Source organism: Chiloscyllium punctatum, chromosome 48 (assembly GCF_047496795.1).
Source record: "Chiloscyllium punctatum isolate Juve2018m chromosome 48, sChiPun1.3, whole genome shotgun sequence".
Lineage (NCBI taxonomy): Eukaryota > Metazoa > Chordata > Chondrichthyes > Orectolobiformes > Hemiscylliidae > Chiloscyllium > Chiloscyllium punctatum.
In genome coordinates this window covers 19675859-19698346 of record NC_092786.1, presented here as the reverse complement: position 1 = coordinate 19698346, position 22488 = coordinate 19675859, and the positions used below count along the sequence as shown (strand labels likewise).

General features: G+C 40.2%; 1 protein-coding gene across 4 annotated transcripts in view; it reads right to left on the bottom strand.

Annotated features, from left to right (window-relative positions):
- adamtsl3 (ADAMTS-like 3) overlaps window positions 1–22488 on the bottom strand; it is a 651955-nt gene that overhangs the window by 303583 nt on the left and 325884 nt on the right. For all 4 annotated transcript variants that reach the window (XM_072564789.1, XM_072564793.1, XM_072564791.1 and 1 more), the window contains one exon: window positions 16536–16772. In XM_072564789.1, the coding sequence (XP_072420890.1) occupies window positions 16536–16772 (237 nt within the window). The remainder of the gene's footprint in view (window positions 1–16535; window positions 16773–22488) is intronic.

The window sequence follows — 22488 nt, the reverse complement described above, 5'->3', positions numbered from 1 at the left end:
TTTGCCACAACAGCTGCAGCCTTTGGCAATCCTGGTGCTGATTTTGGCATCAAGCATCGGCTTTCTTGAATAATGCACACTACACGTTCCAAGCTCTGGACACTCGGAAGGACAACGACAACTGAAGAAACCTGAAACACAGATCTGAACTGAGCTTTAAATGTTGGCATTAACTTAGTGAGTTGTGAAGTAAATATTATTTTAAGGCATTTGAGGTCCCTGAGCGCCATTTCTTGGAGTAGAATCACACTCAGAATGACGAATATGGAAGGTTTCATTTTGCTTATGATTTTTAACCATGTCAGCAATTCTATTAATTAAACAGGAATGCTCTGTTGCTGGCTAGTGGGATGCAGGCTTGTGTCTCTGATTTCTGAATCAAGACTTGTGTCCCTGATTTTTGAGACTTCCTGCTCATCCCCACTGCCTCTTGATGCTCTTACTTAAGTGTCACATGACATTGAAAATGAGCACATCAATACAGTACTAATAAACAGCTGCATTTTCAGATGGGCCATCTTTTGCATGTGATGCCAACCCAATAGACTTTGCTATTGAAATGAAGGGTTATTGTAAACAGATGACAGAAACAGGTAATTTGATCTCTTTCCTGCTATTTATCCTATGGCAATACCTGAAAACAGGAGAGTCTTAATAGCTGCTGTTACCTGATTATGTTAGGTGGATTTAAAGTTGAAATGACTTACTGCATCTTTCATAATCAGTCCTCACAATGGTCATTAATATACTATAAATGTCTTTGAGGCTTGATTCACTTTATTCTAATGGACTCTTTGGCAGAGACTTAGGGACATTCCAACATGTGGCAACTGAACTGTAGGTGAAGAAATCAGGGACAAGCCCAATTCTGCTGAAGTGGAAAACCTCATCTCTTTGCTCTCAACTACACTGCTAGAACCAATGTTAATATAAATAAAACAAAGTATACAGTATATTGTTAGAACACTGGCTATGCCCTTACTGCTGGAGAATAATAAATGGAGACAAGCCAGCCTGTGTTAAATGCTGTCTAATCGATGATATGCAAGGATTGTTAAGCAAGTCTGGAAATAATTCACCAGCACACCATCTTAAGTCTGAGGGAGTCACAATAACTGGAGGCCTAAAAAAATCAATGGGCGGAGGGTATCTACTTAATTATGAACTTCTATCTGGTCTTGCTGTAGGGTTTAAATACTTACAACCATGGAAAAATATCTGATGTGTCTGAAAAGGTACAACCAGATTCTGTTTAACACAGACTACATTATTATCAAACAAAAACTATTTCAACACTTCAAGTCTATTTCATTTTTGAGAAAATCCTTTTTTACAAAACAAGCTTAACACATGCTGTCTCTCAAAATAAAAGGAGCAGTTTTTGCATAACATAATATTTAGCCACTTTGCCCAACACCATCAGTTCATATCAAGAACTCCTGAAAACTGAATATTAAAACTTAAGGTTGCTTATTCTTTGAATGTCTGCCCATTTCAAAACTTTCTCAGTCCTAAAATACCTGGGGTTTTTTTTAGGTAATAAAGGGTTTCTTTTAAGGGAACAATTTTAATCTAACTCCAATGCAATTCTAGTTTTACACTGTGTCCAACTTTACTTGCTATTAATAAAGAATAGGTACATTTTGGGGAGACAGTGGCAGAGTTGCAATGTCATTTGATTAGTAATCCAGATTCCAGGTTAATGCTCTTCCAGCACTCATACATCTGGAACTGAAAGATTGTGTCAATAATGGTTTGAAACTACCACTGACTGTAACATAAATCTATCTAATTTGCTCATGTCCTTACCTGGTCTGACCTTCAGGCAACCAAGGCACAATGGTGTTGACCCTTATCTACCCTCTGAAACTGCCAGGCAAATCAATGAGTTCAAGGGCAATTAGGGATGGCTGGCAAGTGTTGACCAAGGCCAGTGGCACCCCCATCCCATGAAAGAATAAACAAAAAAAGTACATACATACTCATGGCATTGTATTATATCACAGTCATCAACTCTGACTCTTGAAGCAAAATGGTGGCATCTTCTCAGATGGGAAGGGAAGGGAAATGAGGAGGGGTACAGAGGAGAACAAGAGGGAGACTGCAAGTAGGAACAGAAGGAGGACCATTTAAATCCTATGGTGTCTAAGAAAGTAATGCTTTGTGTTTTGTAGCTTTAAGTGTAATGGAGGAGATATGGTTACAAAAGATATTGATGAATTGTTCTTATTCTGCTCTACTCTAAATATCCCATCTCATAGAATCCCTACAGTGTGGGATCAGACCATTCAGCCCATTGAGTCAACACAGACCCTTCAAAGAGCATTCCACCCAGATCTTATCCTTACAGCCCTGTATTTCACATAGCTAATCCACCTAACCTGCACATCTTTGGAATTTGGGAGGAAGCCAGGGCACCCAGACAGAGTCTGCACAGACACAGGGAAAACGTACAAACTCCACACAGACAGACAGTCACCCGAAGCTGAAGTCGAACTTAGAGCCTTGGTGCTGTGAGGTAGCAGTGCTAACCGATGAGCCACCATGCCACCCTAACAACCAAATGCAATAGTCATCCCATCCCATTAACATACAGAAATTAGTGTTGCTATTGAACAGCATCACCTAATAGAGCAGTTAGTAACAATTTGAAAATGTAATGTACCTCCTTGAAAACCAAAAGGTTACCTTCAATAAAACTCAGGAACAGCTCATAGAAAAATGAAAAATTATTTTGACCATCTCTTTCCCCATTCTGAACTAAGTTAAAACTTCACCTTAAGAGAGGGCATAATCCTTGAAAGGGGCACAATTTTGACATGGTGGATAGGGTAGATATTGAGCAACTGTTTTCCCTAAGGACACTGTTTCAGGATAAGGAGCCTTTTATATTCGCTCACAAGATGTTGGCAGCCCTACCTCGACCAGGCATTTATTATCCATCCCTTGGAAGGTGACATTCAGCCATCTTCTTGAATTGCCATTATTCATGCAAACTGGTGCACCCACAGTCATTGACGAAGGAGTGTTCCACAAGTGGAACCCAGCAATATTTATTTGGAACATGGTGAAGATGGACGATCTCTACTTAACTTACATCAATTGGCATTAATATCCAAGACATTCCTGGACTAAATTTTTTTATTTTAAATAAATGATCTAAGATAACGGTCATGATCACCTGACAGTCCAGGCAAACCACACAGACTATACTAAAAAAAAAGTTGCCTCAGAATTACCAATTTTAATCAAAAGTTGAAACACAGTGAGATGTCGAGAAATCTGCACTTCCTGTTTTATTCACATTTGTATGTTAAATTTAGATATTGAAAGGTAAAAGGTTACACACAGAGTGTTCAGTTTGGAAAAGGCACTGGAACATTCCACCTGAAATATACAAACAATCTATATTGAAGGAGGTTACTTTGCAAAAAGTGAAAAAAAAATGGATTAAACACAGCAAAGATATGGAAACTCCTCTCTCAAATTCAATCTCAGCAATCCTGGGCTAGTGCAAAGAAACTTGGAAAGACCTCTGTGGATTGAGAAATGAAAGATATCTGCAAACTCTGTCACTCCTGAGGAAACAGAACATTGGCAAACCAGCTGGGACTCAAGAACTCTTAAATTTATAAAGCAAACTGTCTTTACATCCCTATCTGCACCCCTCCTTCCCCACCTACTTTGTGTTTGCTGTCACATTTTTTTTTGCCAATTAAAAAGCCACTCTGTCTCACTCAAAAAAAAGGGAAATAGGTTCTCCTTCATTTTTGATCTGGTTAACTAAGTTTAGTTGGAAGTGTGGCAGCAACGTGCTTAACTGGAAATGAAAAACATTTATGTTGCAACTGATCATGATTAACTTAAAAATAAAAGAGGGGACTGTGGTGGTGCCCCTATCTCTGAGCCATGAGGCCTGTGTTTAAGTCCCACCTACTCCAGAGGTATGTAATAGCAATTCTGCACAGATTGATTAGGAAAATATCAATGATAATCTTGGAGGTCTTATGGCACAGTGGCAGAGTCTGTAAAAACGATGAAGATGGTGAGCTCTCCTAACCTGAACATACCTCAGTGAAGGAACGCCAAATAGTTGCAAGTCAGGAATGTGAGACTTTCCAGGAAAATTGCATGATGTCGAGGTGCCAGGTGTTGGAGTGGGGTGGATAAAGTGCAAAGCTAATTGCAGATAGTAGTGTTCCCATGCATGGGCTGCCCTTGTTCTTCGACATGTTGGAGGTTGTGGTTTTCCAAGTTTATACAAAGCATGTTCCCACGTGGAATTAAGGCAGAAATGTTGCCATGGTCATACTGAATGTCAGAGCAGGATTGAAGTATCTCACAGTCTGCTCCATGTTTCACACTTGTATGCGAGGTGATGAAAGCAACGCAAACAGGCTAATAAAGATTGATGATAAACGCAAACTGGATGGCAACTTTTTGGTTGAACTACACGGGATCATCATTATTGATCCTGCTGTTTATCTAACAGGAATACTAAGATTTATCTCATAACTATTTGTGGTACATTGCAGTATGCAAATTGATGATCAGAATATCCTACATTATATCAATAACTACATTGCAAAAGTGCTTCATTGGCTGTGAAACATTTTGGGATTTTGTGATGATGTGAAATTTACCTCAGAAATTCTATCATTCCTTTGATCACTTGGGGATATTTGAATGGATAGATGATCAACAGTACAGCTTCCTCTTCTAAAATTCGGGGTTAAATATTTAGAATCTAAGATTATATACATCAAAACATATGGACAGCATTCACTTTAATCATTCAGCCTCCAATAAATATTTTCCAAGAAACTCAGAGATTACTTTGGAAAAATTCATATTGGGCCTCTCCAGCCCCTTGGTGTTTCTCCTCACTTACCCAGTGTGCGGATTTATAGAAAGTGAGACAAAACAGAAAATTGCAGACCAAGGTGGGGACTTGTACATTTTTTAAAAATGCATTCATAGGATGTGGGCATTACTGGCTGGGGGAAACATTTATTGCCTATCCTTAACTGCCCAGAAGGCAGTTAAGATTCAACAACATGATTGTGGATCTAGGTTCGCGTATAGGCCAAACCTGGTAAGGACATCATATTTCCTTCCCTAAAACCAGATAGACTTTGATGGCAATCAACGATAATTATAAGGTTACCATTAGGCCAGCTCTTTACTCCAGGTTTATATTTAGGTTTCGCTGTGTCTCATGGTGGGATGTGAACTCATGTTCTAGAATACTGACAATAAGTATGATAGATTTCCTTTACTGAATAGAAACCAGCTGGGTTTGTGAATCAAGGAGACATATCCAGGATCGTTCGGTAAATTATTGCATTTTTAACAGAATCATTCTTGAAGCGTGGGCCAGCACTTACGGTCCATCCTCAGTTGCTACTGAGAAACTGTAAACCTTCTTCCTGAATTGTTACAGTTCATGTGATGCAAGTATTCTTAAACTGTCGTGAGGTGGAGAGCTCCAGGATATTTCACCGTAACATTGAAATATTTGTGATATCTGTCTAAATCTAGATGGTGTGTGACATGGAGAAGAACCTGATGATAGTGATGCTCCCACACAATTACCTGGGAGGCTGAAGGGTGTTTCTAGTCCTGGGTTTGCGACATGCCAATGAAGAAGCATTGGGCAAGTTGCTTTGGTGCAACCTGTAGGTTGGATATACTGCAGCCACAGAAAACAGCAATGGAGAGAGTGAAAGCTTGATGTGTTTAAGAAGCTGCCAAACAGACAAGCTCACCTGGCCATTTAGAATGACAAATAACCAATGGAGACTCAGCTGGCAATGTGGGAAAGATGGCATTGGTGTTAGTTGGTGTAGAGTAAATGGTTAATTATCTTTGTTGTAGAAGGAGCTGATGCAAAAGAAATACAATGCACGGAACTAGAGTCTGAACCTGAAAGACTTCAGTTCCATTTCTTCATTAACCATGCTTTGTAAATGGTTATATTTAATAATGACTATTTATATTCACTCACAAGATTGTAGACGTCGATTTCCACAATCAGGAAGAGATGAGAACTTCTGGAGAAATTGAGCCAGGTAATGGTGTGTGTGATGGGAAGAGGACAGTGAGCAGGCCACTCAAAATAGTGAACTTAAGATGGAAAATGATGAACTTATCATGAAGTTACAAAAGATGAACAATGACTAGAACATGCTGGGAAATGGAACCCAGCCTTGACTAAAGTGGCGAATAAACATACTGCAGAATCCAGACAGGCGGCAGCCACCAACAGATTGCAACAGACCTGGTAACTACAGACCTTACAATATACATCTGAATTTGGGTTTGAATAGAGGCAATGGAGATTGTCCTCAGGATGATCAGAAACATTGGGGTGTGTATCAAACACACCCTTATCTGGAGGAGACTACATGCACCGTGGACCTCCAGGATCGGAGGCCTAAGGGCCACTATGCTATCACCATGCCAATGCCTAGTTGGGTTCAATCGATCAGGATGATTGAGCCTGATTGATCTGTTGGAGGACACTCAAGACCCTTCCAAAAGGGCTGGAAGACTTAGAAATATAAAAATCACTGCAACACCACCCTCAGGAGCAGTAACTCAAGTGGTAACTGGAGAGCAATAACTTGAGAACAACCATCGAAAGAGAAGACACCTCTGAAACCATCGGAAGAATAGCAGGCGACATCAGCACGTGGAGCCCAGCCAAGTTCTAGCGTGGTGGTGGTATACGATCATCCAAAGTTAAGTTAAACCATAAGATAGATTTGTAGTGTTTATTGTTAGTTCATAGTGTATTTGTTCTTCTAATATTAATTATGTCAAATAAATGATTATTATTACTACTAATATTAAGAGGTAACTGTCAGCTCTTTTGCTAGAAATGAGAGTTCAAACACATGGCAGGTGCAGCAGAGACATCAGGGCTCCTGTTTTAACTCCACATCATTGACAGATCCCCTATCTAGAACACGAAATGTTTCTCACAAAATGTTGCAGGGAAGGAAGAAGCCAGAAAATACAAGGCTGAAGGAATAAAATAAACACAAGAAAAGCAATTTTATGCTGGTTCGTCCTACATAGCTTACTGTCGAAGAAAGCTTACACCCACAAATATCCTGCAGAATCAAATAATACCACATATAACTTCTAATCGGGTGGGGGAGTGGCTGCAAGACATGGCACATTTGAGGCAGTCTTAACTAGAATGATAGGTTGGTGAGGGAGTGGGGATAATTAAGTCGGAATGGTTAGGTTGGGAGTGGAGAGCTATCTGATCACAAGGAGTTGACAAGGCTGTTACAGACAACCCAGCAGTCATCACTTTCCTTAATGTTTTGGACTAGCCAAGACTTGAATTTGGAGTGCTTAAATAAAGTGCTTTGGTATTGATGATGATCAGCTGCAGAGAATTTTGGACTGCATGAAGCGATGTCAGGCAAGCAGTTAGACAACCTGGTGACATGATCAAAGCAGTGGCAGAGAGATGGAGCTGATTAAGATCAACATTGAACGGGTGGAGTCTCAGAGTGGCTCTCAAAGGTTTTGCAATAGATGCTGGCGACATTGAGGAAATTTCAGACCAAAGTACAGCCAAAAAGACGCTCATCCATTAAGTGTCATGCTTGCGCTGTTATGATAGCAACAAGACATGGGTGAAGCCCCTTCTGGAGTACTGTGCCCAGTTCTGGTTGCCCAGTTATAGGAAGGATATTATTAATCTGGAGATGGTTCAGAAGACATTTACCAGGATGTCACTGGGTATAGAGAGTCTGACTTATAACGAAAGGCTGAATAGGCTGGGGGCATGGGAGATTGAGAGGCGACCTTATAGAAGTTTATAAAATAACGAGTCTTAACAGTATTGTCTTTTCCCTAGGATGAGGGATTTCCAGACGAGGGAACACATTTTTAAGTTGAGACGACAAAGATTTAAAGACGACATGAGGGGCAAATCTTTTACACGGAGGGTGGTTCACGTATGGAATGAACTTCCTGAGGAAGTGATGGATGTGGATAAAATTACAATGTTTAAAAGACATTTGGATAAGTACATGAATAGAAAAGGTCTGGAGGGATGCAGGTGGGGAGCAGGCAGGTGGGTCTAGTTCAGTTTGGGATTACGTTTGGCAGGGTCCGATTCCATGCTGTATGACTATGTAGCTGTTTAGTTGCCTTGGTATTTCACACTTAGTCGCCTTACACATGACTGTAACTTGTTTACAGCCATCATTTAATTACACCCAAGTTGATTCCTCTTTCTACTGTCCTCCACTTGGCCTCCAGAGGAGATCTTTGTAGCTTTTAGTTCTGATCAAATAGACAAAATACTGGTGTCACTTTGCTCTAGAAATTTCAAGCAAGTTTTCATTTGTCTATTGGTTCACTTAGGGGGAGTTACAGAGTCCTAGACGTCTACAGCACAAACAAAAGCGGTTTGACCGATCATATCTACACTGCTCAAAAACTACTACCTGACAATTCTAATCCCATTTTCCAACACTTGACCCATAGCATTTTATGACTTGGAATCACAAGTGCACATCAAAATGCTTCTCAAAGGCTATGAGGGTTTCTGCCTCTACCACCCACTAGGCAGTGACTTCCAGATTCTCACCACCCTCTGATGTATATATTTTCTTGGTATCCCCTCTAGACCTCCTGATTCTTTCGTTATATCTGTGTCTCCTGGTCACTAATCCCCTCCATCAAAAGGGGGAACATTTACCATCTACCCTTTGTATGCCTCTCCTAATTGTATACATCTCAGTAAGGTCCTGGGGGGTGTTACTGAACAAAGAGACCTTAGAGTGCAGTTCCTTGAAAGTAACAGATTGATAGGATAGTGAAGGCGGTATTTGGTATGCTTGCCTTTGTAGATCATTGCATTGAGTAGAGGAGTTGGGAGGTCATGTTGTGACTGTACAGGACATTGGTTCAGCCACTTTCAGAGTATTTCATCTAATTCTGATCTCCCTCCTATAGGAAGGATGCTGTGAAACTTATAAATTATTTCTGAACCCTTTCAAGGCTGTTGCCAGGGTTGAAGGGTTTGAGCTATAGGGAGAGGCTGAATAGGTTGGGATTGTTTTCCCTGGAGCGTTGGAGGCTGAGGGGTGACCATATAGAGATTTTTTAAAATCATGAGGGGCATGGATATGGTGCATAGACAAGGTCTTTTCCCAGGGGTGAGGGAGTTCAAACCTAGAAGGCATAGGTTTAAGATGAGGAAGAAAAGATATTAAGGGACCTAAGAGGCAATTTTTTCACGCAGAGGATGGTGTGCGTATGGAATGACCTGTTAGAGGAAGTGGTGGAGACTGGTACAATTACAACATTTAAAAGGCATCTGGATGGGTATATGAATAGGAAGGGTTTAGAGGGATATAGGCCAAGTACTGGCAAATGGGACTAGATTAGGTTAGGATATCTGGTCAGCATGGATGAGTTGGACCGAAGGGCCTGTTTCCAGGCTGTATACCTTTATGACTTTCTGTGCCTCCCTCAGCCTTCTCTGCTCCAAGAAAAAACAATTCTAGTCTGTCCAATCTCGCTTCATAACTAAAATTCTCCAACCAAGGCAAAACCCTGGTAATTCTCCTCTGCACCCTGTCCAATGTAATCATATCCCTCTTATACTGTGGATTCCAGAACTGAATACAATACTCTAGCTGTGACTTAACCAATGCTTTACATAGTTCAGCATCACCTTCCTGCTTTTAAACTTAAAACTATATTTTAAGCACACACCTTTGCACCCACAATTTGAAACTATAAAATATGCGATAAGAAATTATCGAAAATGCATGGAAATAAATTAAGTTTCCAGGGCATACCAATTTCAAATGAGTTTTCAAAGAAAGTAGTTTCTTCCTCAAATCCAATGTGTTCTGATTTCTTCACTGCATGAAACATTTTGTGACAATCATTTCATTCTCCAAGAGCAATAGGTGATGATATTTCACAGAACAATGCTATTTGTCTCCTGTTTTCTGCTCAGAATAATAAAAATGTCTGGATAATTTCAGAGGTGAAAACACAATTCCTGGGAATGAGGGAGATCTAAAATCAGTACAGAACTGGGTATGCCTAACCAATAATTACCACACATATATATGCTCTGTCATTCAAATAAAATGACTCCATTCAGGAATGAAGTAACAATTGCAGGACGACATCACGATTAATAATTCCATTGCTAGTTGTCAGTTACTGAATTACTGGGTCAGTGGCAGTGTTAAACAAAAGACTAAACTCTTGTCCCTTCAGTTACAGCTGAATAGGGTAATTTAGATACTAAGAAGAACATCTAGCCAAATGCATGCTTAATCAAAACTAAATGTTACACTGTGGAAAAGTGTTGCCAAGTGAATGCTATAAATGCAAACTGACTGCTAGCATTCAGAACAAAACATTAAATACCATGCGAAAAATGATGGTCTTCTGTCAGTAAGTTGATGACCCTAGTTTTATTATCCAAAGCTCCACCAATTAAGATAGATTCTTAGTAAAAGATTATACTGAAGATTAAGATTCAAACTTATACTCTCTTTCTCAACCTAAAGCCGTACACAGGTTTAGAACAAGCCTCATGTTGAACACAGTGCTTTAGCTTTACAGGGGACCCTCTATTATCCAAACGAGATGGGCGGGCACTATTCGCTTGGATAATTGATTATTTGGTTAATCTATTAAATGCCTTTCCTCTAGGGCTCGGAGTTTTAAAAGTCTGCTCCCTGTTCAGGAGACTGCAGAAGCACACAGCGTGTGAGCCCCCGCCCCCAACACCACTCCTGCCTGCCCCTGACACCCCCCCAACCCCTGTCCAACACCACCCCTCCCCCACCTCCATTCAACACTGTCCCCCCACCTCCCAACCCTGCCCCCTCTCCGGGGCGGGGTGGGGATTTCGAACTCTGTCGAACTCCAGGGAAGGTGTGGGGAGACAGAGGGGGCAGGAGGTCAGTCATTTGGAGACAGCGCCTGTTTAATCAGTATAAACAAAGCACGTGATCAGTGTTGGAATCACATCTTTGATGTAATGTTTCTAACAGGACCTCAAGATCTCCTTCGGATAATTGATAGTGGAGAATTCAAGTTCCTCTTATGTTAAATGGATTGAATCCTCAAACTGTTAATTTTATTTTATTTATAGGGTGTTCATATAAAGCATCTATCAAAATGGAAATGGCTGGGCAAACAGTATTTTTAAAAAATTATCTGAAGATGGAAGTGTCACTCTCTGACTGCTGTTTGGGGCAATAGCTCCTTAAAGGCAGGATCCTGGAGATAATCCATGGAATGCTTTTTCGCTCCATTGGGCTTGGGAATGTTCTTCCTTGGAGAATAATCAAAGTAAATTCAAAAATGGCATTCAAAAAGGAATTGGATAAATTCTAGAAAAAGAAAAATTTCCAGGACTTTGGAGAAAATAACAGGGAAGTGGGATTGATTGGAGATCTCTCTCATAGTACTGGCACAGACATGATGGGCTGACTGGTCTCCTTCCATGTTGTCCAGTTCTACGAACACATCACTAATTCTCATCACAATTTTATCTTTATCTTTTAAGCTCCTTTTGTTGCCATCATGTTTTTATTGTGTTTTAATATTTTGAGTAGGATGCATCATGATCAATGTTCATAACTAACAGATAATGTGGATAAGCATGAGATTATCCACTTTGGTAGCAAAAACAGATAAGTATCTGAAAGGTGACTGATTAGGGAAGGGGGAGACGCACCAAGACATCGACATCCTTATTTATCACCCACTGAAAATAAGCATGAAGGCATCCCAGGCAGGAAAGGTGGTACATGGTATGTTGGCTTACTTAGTGAGAGATGAAGGGATGCTTTCCTGCAATTTTACAGGGCCTTGGTGAGACCACATCTGGAGTACTGTGTGCAGTTTTGATCTCCATATCTGAGGAAGGATGCTCTGGCAATAGAGGGAGTGCAGTGAAGAGTTACCAGACTGATTCCCGGAATGAGCAGGAGTGACACATAAAGAGTGTCTAGATTAGCGGAGTTGATAGTAGACGAATAAAATGGGTGGGGCGGGGGAAGATAGGGAAAAGACAAGGTATTTACAGGAAGCAAGTTTCCAATGACCATAAAGTCCAGAACCACAAGTCAAAGCTTAAGTTATGGAGTAGGTAATTAAGACGAAGATGAGGTGAAATTACTTTACTCAGAGTGGTGAATGTATAGAATTCTCTGCCACAGAAAGTAGTTGAGGCCAAAGCATTGAATGTCCTCGAGAAGGAGATCAATATAGTTGCTGGACTAAAGGGATAAAAGGGTATGGGGTGAGGATAGAACAGGGTAAGGAGTTGAATGGCATCATCCCCATGGCAGAGCAGGCCTGAACAACCAATGATCCATTCCCGTTTCTACTTTCCATGGTTCTATGTTTATAAAGACGGTGCAGACGATGGGTTTAGCGATCACTCTATCTGCCTGATGATGCGAAACAAGAGGCCCAATCCTTTTTCATGTAGTAAACTTGATACACCATGGAAGACGATTCTTAAGAGGACCTTATTTTGGAGAAAGCATTGTTAACCCTTAAACCATACTTTCGGCATTGACTATAAGGATGTGTTGGCTTGGACATCTAAAAAAGCTCTGATGTCAGGCAGTACTAAACTAATCATTTTTGCACAGCATCCTAACAAAGTTATGTTTATGGCTGTTTGGTTCTAAAATTACTCCACCTGTGAAACAGTTCATGGCTCTTCCACTGAATCTTATTGGAGTAACTCAAAGTTTTGCTCCAGGCTGAGCTTTATTCTCTGTTCCACTGTATTCCTACAAGTTAATGGTGGCCTCCACTTAACTTCTAACTTCACCCACTCTTGTACTGATGTGCATTCTACAGTTATCCCCTTGTTAAGACTGCGTGCCCTAAAACACAATCTTAAATCTTTTGCAGGACAGCAGCTGAATTTCTACAGCTCTTCCATGTCCTTCAATTAAGCAAAGAAAATTTTGTTTCTTTATAGTCTACAAAGACACAAGGGTCAATTTTCCACTTGCAAGTTCCTGGCACGGCGCATTGTCCATTGGGAGCCTGCAGCAGTAAATCGTGTAGACAACCCATGATTTTACATCCATTTAAAATTATTGGAAAGAAAATTGTGAACTGTGTATGCACAATTTCCTGATTTGCATTCCCACTAGGCTTCATGCCAGAGTGTGCAAATGGAAAATTTGCTTCATTTCTTCATGTTTTTCATGAGTCTAATCTAAAGGTACAGCTTCTTACCTCTTATGACTCCACCTTAATCCTTCATTTTTCAATATTCTTGGCCTCAATGTTTACTGACCTGTGGTTTCCCTTTTTAAGCCAAACATTTTTTCACCCTCAGTCACTATTTGCTCTTTATAAAACCCAAATCTATTCAAGGCTGAAGTACTGCTTCCCCTCCAAAAGGACTCTGAGCATCTCTCTCATGCTTCTAAACAAGATGAGCAATCCTTTCTTAGCTTACAATCTTTTGACTTCAAAACCATGACCTCAAATAAGCATCACTTCCTGACTCATGCTAGCATAGTTCCTACACAATGGGCTTTGATCATTCAGTTTGGCTGTATTTATAAAAAATACAGAATTACATCCACAAATTTCCTTGAGTTATTTTTCTAAAATTAGTCACATAGGTACAATGAGTTATTGAAGAGAGACTAATCACTCTGCTGCAGAGATTAAGGGAAAAATCAGGATTAAATACCCTAGACTTAGTCATATTTACACCTGGAGTATTGTAGGACATTGATTAGGCCACTGTTGGAATATTGCGTGCAATTCTGGTCTTCTTCCTGTCGGAAAGATGTTGTGAAACTTGAAAGGGTTCAGAAAAGGTTTACAAGGATGTTGCCAGGGTTGGAGGATTTGAGCTACAGGGAGAGGCTGAACAGACTGGGACTGTTTACCGGAGGCTGAGGGGTGACCTTATAGAGGTTTACAAAATTATGAGGGGCATGGGTAGGGTAAATAGGCAAAGTCTTTTTCCCTGGGGTCAGGGAGTCCAGAACTAGAGGGCATTGGTTTAGAGTGAGAGGGGAAAGATATAAAAGAGACCCAAGGGTCATCTTTTCCACACAGAGGGTGGTACGTGTATGGAATGAGCTGCCAGAGAAAGTGGTGGAGGCTGGTACAATTGCAACATTTAAGAGGCATTTGGATGGGTATATGAATAGGAAGGGTTTGGAGGGATATGGGCTGGGTGCTGGCAGGTGGGACTAGATTGGGTTGGGATATCTGGTCGGCATGGACGGGTTGGACCAAAGGGTCTGTTTCCATGCTGTACGTCTCTATGACACGACAGGTTTTAATCTTCTTACTCTCACAACACAACAAAGCATTGTTGACTAGGATGAGGGGATGGAAGCATAATTTGAGAAAACAAGGCCTACATTCCAGAGAATTCATAAGTCTGAGACGTGATCTTACTGAAACTTGTATAATTCTGAAGAGGCTCGTTAGGGTAGATGGAAAGATGTTTCTACAACTTGGGGAATACAGAACAGGGAGTTATTTTCTCACAATAAGGGGTTACCAGTTAAGGAGAAAATTCTTCAATCAATAAACTGAACCTTTCTAAATTCTCTACTCCAGGAAGCTATGTATACTCAGTCATTTGAGTTTATTCAAGATACAGAGCAAACAGACTTCGAAGTACGTCAAGGGATATAGGGATAGTGCAGAATGGTGGATTTGGAGTAAAACATTATCAATGGTCTTAACCAAATGACAGAGCAAACTTGAAAGAGTAAATGGCTGACCCCTGTTCTTATTTCTCATCTGCTTATGACCATGTTGCATTTTTGATCTAGAAACAAATTGCTAAGCTATCCCATTTGTTTTGGCAAAATGGAGGAAAAGTAACACTCAAGAACAGGCAGTGATTGTATAATGGTTAAGATTATATGATCATATGTCAGAAGCTGAAACAAAGTTTTATCTTGTAAAATTTCAGTGGTTTGCTATTACAGAGCTTGAGCTTTACTGAGAAAAGGCTCATACTGGAAGTTTTTTTTTTAATTTTAAATTCAATGAGACAGTAAGGGTTCATTTAGGTATACTACAGAGTTTCATTTGGAGGACCCAGCTCTCTGCAGACAAAGAAAATTTGTCGAGGAATTGTGCCTTTCAATTAAGTAAAAGGGGAGGCAATGGCCTGATAGTATTATTACTGGACTGTTAAGCCAGAGAACCAGACAACGTTAAGGGGACGTGCCACAGCAGAGCATGCAATTTGACTTCAATAAAAACCTAAACTATCCCAATTGTTGAGAAAACCCATCTGGTTGAGTAAAGTCCTTCGGGGAAGGATATAACTGCCATCATTACCTGGTCTGGCCTACATGGGAGTCCATACCCACAGCAATGTGGCTGAGTCTTAACTTTCCTTTGGGATGGGCAATAAATACTGTCCTAGCCTGTGACTACCTCATGCCACGAATGAAAGAAAAGAAAGCTTGAGAAACACTGTTCCCCGATGCATTCCTCACAGCAATACTTTGCCAAACAAAGTCTTTTCTTAAAACTTAAACAAAAGCTTTTGAGTACTTGTCCCCTAGTGCATTTTTCATGGCAATGCTTTGACCACCCAGACTTTATTTGACAACCAATCAGCACCTAGTGCCTCATGCAGTATAAACTGTTGTTTCATTCAAGATTTTATATTCTTGCAATTGTCCTGATGAGTGTAAAATATAGGATCTTTGACAAAATCTCTCTTCTTTTAACAATGCTCTTGTAGTAATGTCTTTGAAAGCGACAGCCATTTACACTTCATAGCAAAACAGTGCAGATGCTGAAAATCTTAAACAAACATTAGAAAATGCTGGAGAAACTCAGCAGGTCTGGCAACTTCTATGGAGACAGAAACAGCTAACATTTCAAGTCTAGTATAAAAAGTGTCTCTCCACTGCCAGATCATAGAATCCCTACAGTGTGGAAGCAGGCCATTCAGCCCATCAGGTCTACACCTACCGTCCGAAGAACATCCCCACTCAGACCAACCCCCTATTCTATCTCTGTAATCCTTCATTTCCAATGCTTAATGCATGGTCAATCCATCTAAGCTGCACATCTTTGGAATGTAGGAAGAAAGCGGAACAACCAAAAGAAACCCACGCTGACACTGGAAGAATGTGCAAACTCCACATAGACAGTCACCTGTGGCTGAATTCAAATCCAGGTGCCTGGCACTGAGACATAGCACTGCTAACCACTGAGCCACCATGCTGCCCGCTGAGTTCCTCCAGCATTCTGTGTTTGATCCGCTTTTTCTCCACAGCCTTTGCTGTTGTATCCAAACATCTTGAGAATATACGAGTCGCAAGAGCATATGCTTTGCTAGAGAAATGGGTAAAGGCTGAGGAAACACATCATTTCTACACTTACCAGGAACAAACAGTTTATTTTTAATGCACACTTTTCTCATTCTTGGCTGACCCTAATAAAAATGTACTGTGTAAGCACAGATGCACCACAGGGAATTGCACAAGAGTCAGTAAAGTTACCTGGCAAATTCCACTGATGCACATGTTCAAGGATTCAGTGTTACATCGGGTACCATCCAGAACTTTTGGTGATAACTCCACAATCAAAGATGTCCCTCTGGCCCGACATTTCAGTGCACATGGAGCTTCGTTGTCATTGTAGAGGGGAATCCACTCATAATACTGTCCTTGGTATTTCACATCATTATGCGCGGAGCACTGCTGATGTCTGAAGTCACCCGCTTCAGGGGGGCAATCCTGAAAAAGAGTTGAAACAAAACATGAAGCTGAGAAAAAAAAAATCAAAGTTTTTAGGCACTGTACTTTAGTGTGTTTTTTTACTGCATGTGAAAATAAACAAAATGTTGGCCCTGAACTGATATTGCAGGAGGTTACAGTACAAATGCTTAATGTAATATTGAGAAACCTAGGCCAAGGCCCATATTGGAATTTCCCTCTAAGTGGAGGTATACCAGAAAAGCTGTGATTTAATGGTGTATAAATAAACTAAGTATGTCGGGCAGAAACTTTCTTTATGCACAGTGCAAAAATGCAGCATTGGCAAGAACTACTGCTTTTGAAAGATGTAGAATTATAGGAGGACATATTTCTGGACTGCTGAAAGACCACACAAGCCTGTTTGAACAGTAGTATCTGCAGCTATGAAGCAACAATCTGAGCTTCCACTGTAGAACACGGATGGTAGGCACCTTCTGCTTGCAATGCAATGAATGCTGAGACATTGGTGCTACATCATAATTGGGTCTACAAGGTTTTTCATGCTGCTAGCTATCAGTTTCACATTGAAGAGGATGCACTCCAAGTTCTACACCAAGTCCAGTATTAAAGTAGCGCCTTACTCCTCCCTGCTCCAAGACCACAGCCTGAGGTCTATATGGCCTGGTCCAACATTAGTCTTTGTTATTTCTGCTCAGAATGCCTTTCCAGACCATTGCTAACACTTGCTCCAGCCAAATGATACTTTCTCCTTAAAAGCAAGCTCAACAGTGGGCAAACTGACATCTATATTATGATTACAGGTAACAGGTCAGTGGTACCCATTGTTCACAGTGTGGAGGCCCCTCTGAAGTAAATGCAGCAGTGTCTGAACTTGTAATAGAGAGTTTGACACCAAGTGATAGCGTTTCATCACTACTGTTATGACATGGAGGTGAGCCCCTCTCTTAAATAAACCAAACACCCAGAAAAGCTCACCTCGCCTCATAATCTGGTAAAATACAAGTGACAGAGAACTCACAAATTCCACTATTTAAAAGAAAATAACATCAATTTATTTTTTAACTCTAAAAGTGAACATTAAACAAGTATTCACAAATTTAAGTCCCGCTTTCTCTTAACTGCTTATTATCTGCCTCCAATCCTGCAACAATATGCTGTCCCAGTAAGACATTTATTAAAATTACGTCAACTTAAGTCATCTTCTTTATCTTTCTTCTTCTGCTGAATATCTCCCTGGGCCATCTTTTCTTTTTACTGCAAATATGTTTCATATGAAAATGTTCCTTTGACGGAGAGTGTTTCCTAATTTCTGAGAGAGCAAGATGTTAGCTCTCCAAACATTTCTGTCTCGATAGCTGTTGCTCTCTGATCAATTTTCAAAAGCTCTATATTTTATAACCCCCAACCTCGGATCTTCTCAATGGTTCAATGTTGGCAAAACAATAAATTCAAATTCTATTGGGTTTTAGTATCTTGGGGCATAATTTAAACTGATTGGTTAAATTTGAATTGCTGTCAAAACAGCAACCAAAACTCGGGTATCCATTTCACAACCAAATATTACAAATTTTCAATTATCCAATACACTGAGACTGCTATCTAGGTGCTTGTAATCTCTCAGTTCAGACTAGCATTCACTCTCTCTTAAAGGTACAATACATGCCTTCAATTTGAAAACACTTTCTTTTTGCTTTTCAACCTCTGCTCCTGAACCACTGCCTGGCCAGGTGACAACTCATTGCTATCGAAAAGGAGAAAAGAATAAGGATAGGCTCAGAGAAGGTGGATGAATGGGCGCGGTGTGGGGGGGGGGGGGGGGGGGGGAAGAGAAGAGAGTGAGAGTGAAGAGCTAGAGACAGAAGCAAGCATTCTATACTTAAGTCACATGCATTTTAATGATCTGAGATTTTGGGATAAAGGATATGGAAGAAGAACAAGGTATTAGCATGCAGCTAGCTTCAATGGTTTCAGCCCCACCACTGGCACTAACCTCTGTCATGGTTATTCCAATTACATCGCATTGCCTCACCCAAGGAGGTAATCGCTCCAATTTCTCAGTGGGTTGGTTCTGCTGCCTCTGGTTGTCTGGCAAGGAGGAGGAAACTGTGCGAGCGTGGCGTGGGGTAACTGGCTTTGTGTCTACCATACCTCTGAAAAGCTGGTAATATAACTTTCAAAATATTTCAAGCAGCCGACATAGTAAAATGTTAGAGAGTCTAATTTTGTTTTAAAACTTTGTGTGGTACATCTTCAAAATTCTTGACCACAGAGGACTGAGGAATCTTAGTCTTCGAAAATATATTTAAAGTCAAAATTAGGGGGATATTTTTAAAGTGAGAGGAGAAAGATTTAAAAAGGACACTGGGACACAACTTTTGTTTTAAACACAGATGGTTCTTATGTGGAATGAACTGCCACAGAAAGTGGTAGATGCAGGTACAGTTAAAACATTTAAAAAGCATCAGTGTAAGATCATGAATAGGAAAGGCTTGGAGGGATATAGGCCAAGCACAGGCAAGTGGGATCAGTTCAGTTTCAGAATATGGCATACACTGGTTGGGCCCAAGAGTCTGTTTCTGTGCTGTATGGCTCTCTGACTCTTGAGATTGATAAAGTTTTGATGTTCAATCGCGTGAAAGGTTATGGGGATGGGGTGGATAAATGTGTTTGATTAGCCATGATCATATTAAAGGGTGCAGCAGGCTCAATAGGCTGAATGGCCTACTCTTGTTCCTATACTCCAAATATACGAAAAAGAGGGGACAGCAGAGAAGATTGCAGCAGGGTTGAGAGTGTGAGACAGTAAGAGGAAGCATGATGTGTATCCTATTCAATCATTCGTCACAGTTGCTCATGCTCAGAATGCCTTCCCAACCACATGCAGCACTTGCTCCAGCCAGAATGCACTTCACTTTTAGGATTGCTGACCAACGATAAATTATTGTACTCTCAAATGAACTCACGACCCCATGATGAAGGATCCAGCCACTTAATAGCCTGTTAAGCATTGTGCCATATGCAGCTATCATGTTAGCTAGCAGGTAGCATCAGAAGAAACAAGCTTGGGTTAATTACCTAAACAGGGGCCTTACCATTTTTGCCTCCAATTTGCCCAACTATTGTTGAGCAACAATCAAACACACCAAAAGTACATTGTGTTTTAGTTTTGGCCATGACATTCAATCAGAAGATTTCATGATCAAACAGCAGTGTGTTCTGGTCAGACGGTGAGAGTGTTACTGGTACAAATAAGGGATGATTATGATGGATTCACTCCAGATATGAACCAAAGGTGGTGCTCACTATGAACTGTGCATGCTGATTTCCCCAATTTAAATAAATCCATTCCTCCATACCCCTGTGAACAATGAAATTAGCCATTGCAGAGCTCGTTAAAAAGGTTAAAAATCACGCATATGCAATTTTTGTCCGCAGATGTTTATTTCTGTTGTTAACGTACTTTTTGGCGTGGAAAGGAGAATTCATCATTTCACAGATGCAGAGGATTTTCTGTATCCTACATTCAATCCCATAACATGGAGCCTGAAGATACTTACCAATTTATTTGCAAATGACAAAGCTTACATGAACATATTGTGTATATATACATTGCTTTCTGTGGCTCTATGAGGTGTCAGTTATGATTCAGTGATTACACCCAATCACCTCTGTGTAACAGTGTTGAGAGTGAATACCCAATACAGATGTGCAAAATCTGAGCTGCCACTAAAACTCAGAAGTATGGAGTGTTGAACATTCTGGTATGCTTCATATGGATAAAATGCTGAATGCCCTCCCAGGATAACATACATGCTCTCATGGCATTATTGCAAATAAAAACTTAGGCAAATTCGCCCTGATGGGCTAAACAATTGTTATCCTTCAAATAACATCAAGAGAAAATATAATTTTATTTTCATTATTCTTTCATGGGATATGGGCATTACTGGCAAGGCCAGCATTTGTCATGCATTCCCAATTACCCTTGGACTAGATGGCTCACTAGGCCATTGTGAAGGGCAGCTAAGATCTAGATTAATGTAGATCTGGAGGCACTTATAGAGCAGACCAGGTAAGGGTGTTCGATATTCTACCCTCAAGAGTAAATGGGTGTACACAACAATTAATGGCAGCTTCCTGTTACTATAACTGAGACCAGCATTCAATTCCAAATTCATTAACTGAATTCAGAATCTGCCAAAACAGAAATTGCTGGAAAAGCTCAGTAGGTCTGGCAGCATCTGTGGAGAGAAATCAGTGTTAATGTTCCAAAACATTAACTCTGATTTTTCTCCACAGATGCTGCCAGACCTGCTGAGCTTTTCTATCAATTCCTGTTTTGGTTTCTGATTTACAGCATTCGCAGTTCTTCTGGTTGTTATTCAGAAGCTACCAGCTGCTCTGATGGGATTTCAATCCAAGCCCAAGGCATCAGACCAGCAGATTACTGGCCTTAATGACATTGCTACTTTGTCATCCTTATCCAGCCTTCAGCACCATCATTATGGAGGTTTGTGGGATCTTGCTGTGCCGAAATGGCAACCTTTGTTCCTGCATCAAAACGATATTATCGTCATAAATGTACTTCACTGACGGTAAAGTGCTTGCAATGTCCTCTAATCATGACGAGTGTCATAGAAGGACACATTTTTCCTTCTTTCTCATACTACTGGAAGGAGACAGTGCTGGATTTGATTGTGGTAATCACAAACTTGAATTTGCTAAATTAATAACTTTTTCTCCTTCATGATACAAAACAAAAATCATTAAAATTAGCCAAAGATGAATATGGTTTTTATAATTTGGTGACAAATCTCCTTGGAGGGGCAATAGAACAATGAGTTGCAGATGCTGAGTAAAATGTAAACCAACACATATAGGCTACAACACAATTGAAACAGATAAGCTGATGTCTTATAGTGCGCTCTCCTGTAGATCATTTACAGACTCCATCTGTGAAAGAAACGATTCAGTGAATAATGGGCCATACTGGATCCAGAGACTATTGTTACAAACTGGTTTCGGACTGCTAAGATTTAAATATAAATCCTAACAACTCGTTTGAACCACCAAACCAAACCACAAATCTCAGTTGTTTAAAAAAACCACAAACTTAATTGTGCACAGAACAAACTAAACAAAGTCTAAACGATAAAGGTAATGCTTGAGTTTATAATTATCTATGTTACACACTGAGGTTCACTTCATACTTCCTCCAAGAATTCTAATATAAGACACATTAATCTTCAAGCTATTTACTTCTGTCAGAGCCAGCTGTAGGTATACCACAGCCTCCTCTTCACTCCAGTTATCCTCAGAGGTAAAACTTTCAATGTTCATGTAACATTTCAGTTTACAAATTTTATGAACATATATCTTTTGAAAAAAAATTTAAGTATCATCTCTTGACCTCAGTCCCTTGTTCCACTTACTTTTTAAAAATTATTTCTTAGTTAATATATTCTATAATTAACACAATAAGTATTTTTCACTTATTCTACAAGGGGCAGACTGACCATTTGATTTCCTGTAGGTTAAAAAAAAAGCAAGCATTATTGCTTGAAACTACTGTACAATCCAATTGCCCAAAGCAAAGAGACTGCAAAACTGTAGAGAGATGTCTGTGCATTCCACCCATAATGTCCTGTGTACACCACATGTGTATTGGACAAATATGCACATCCTATATGGTTTATGCGGTAATCTGATTATGCAGATGGAATTTTTTTTTGAG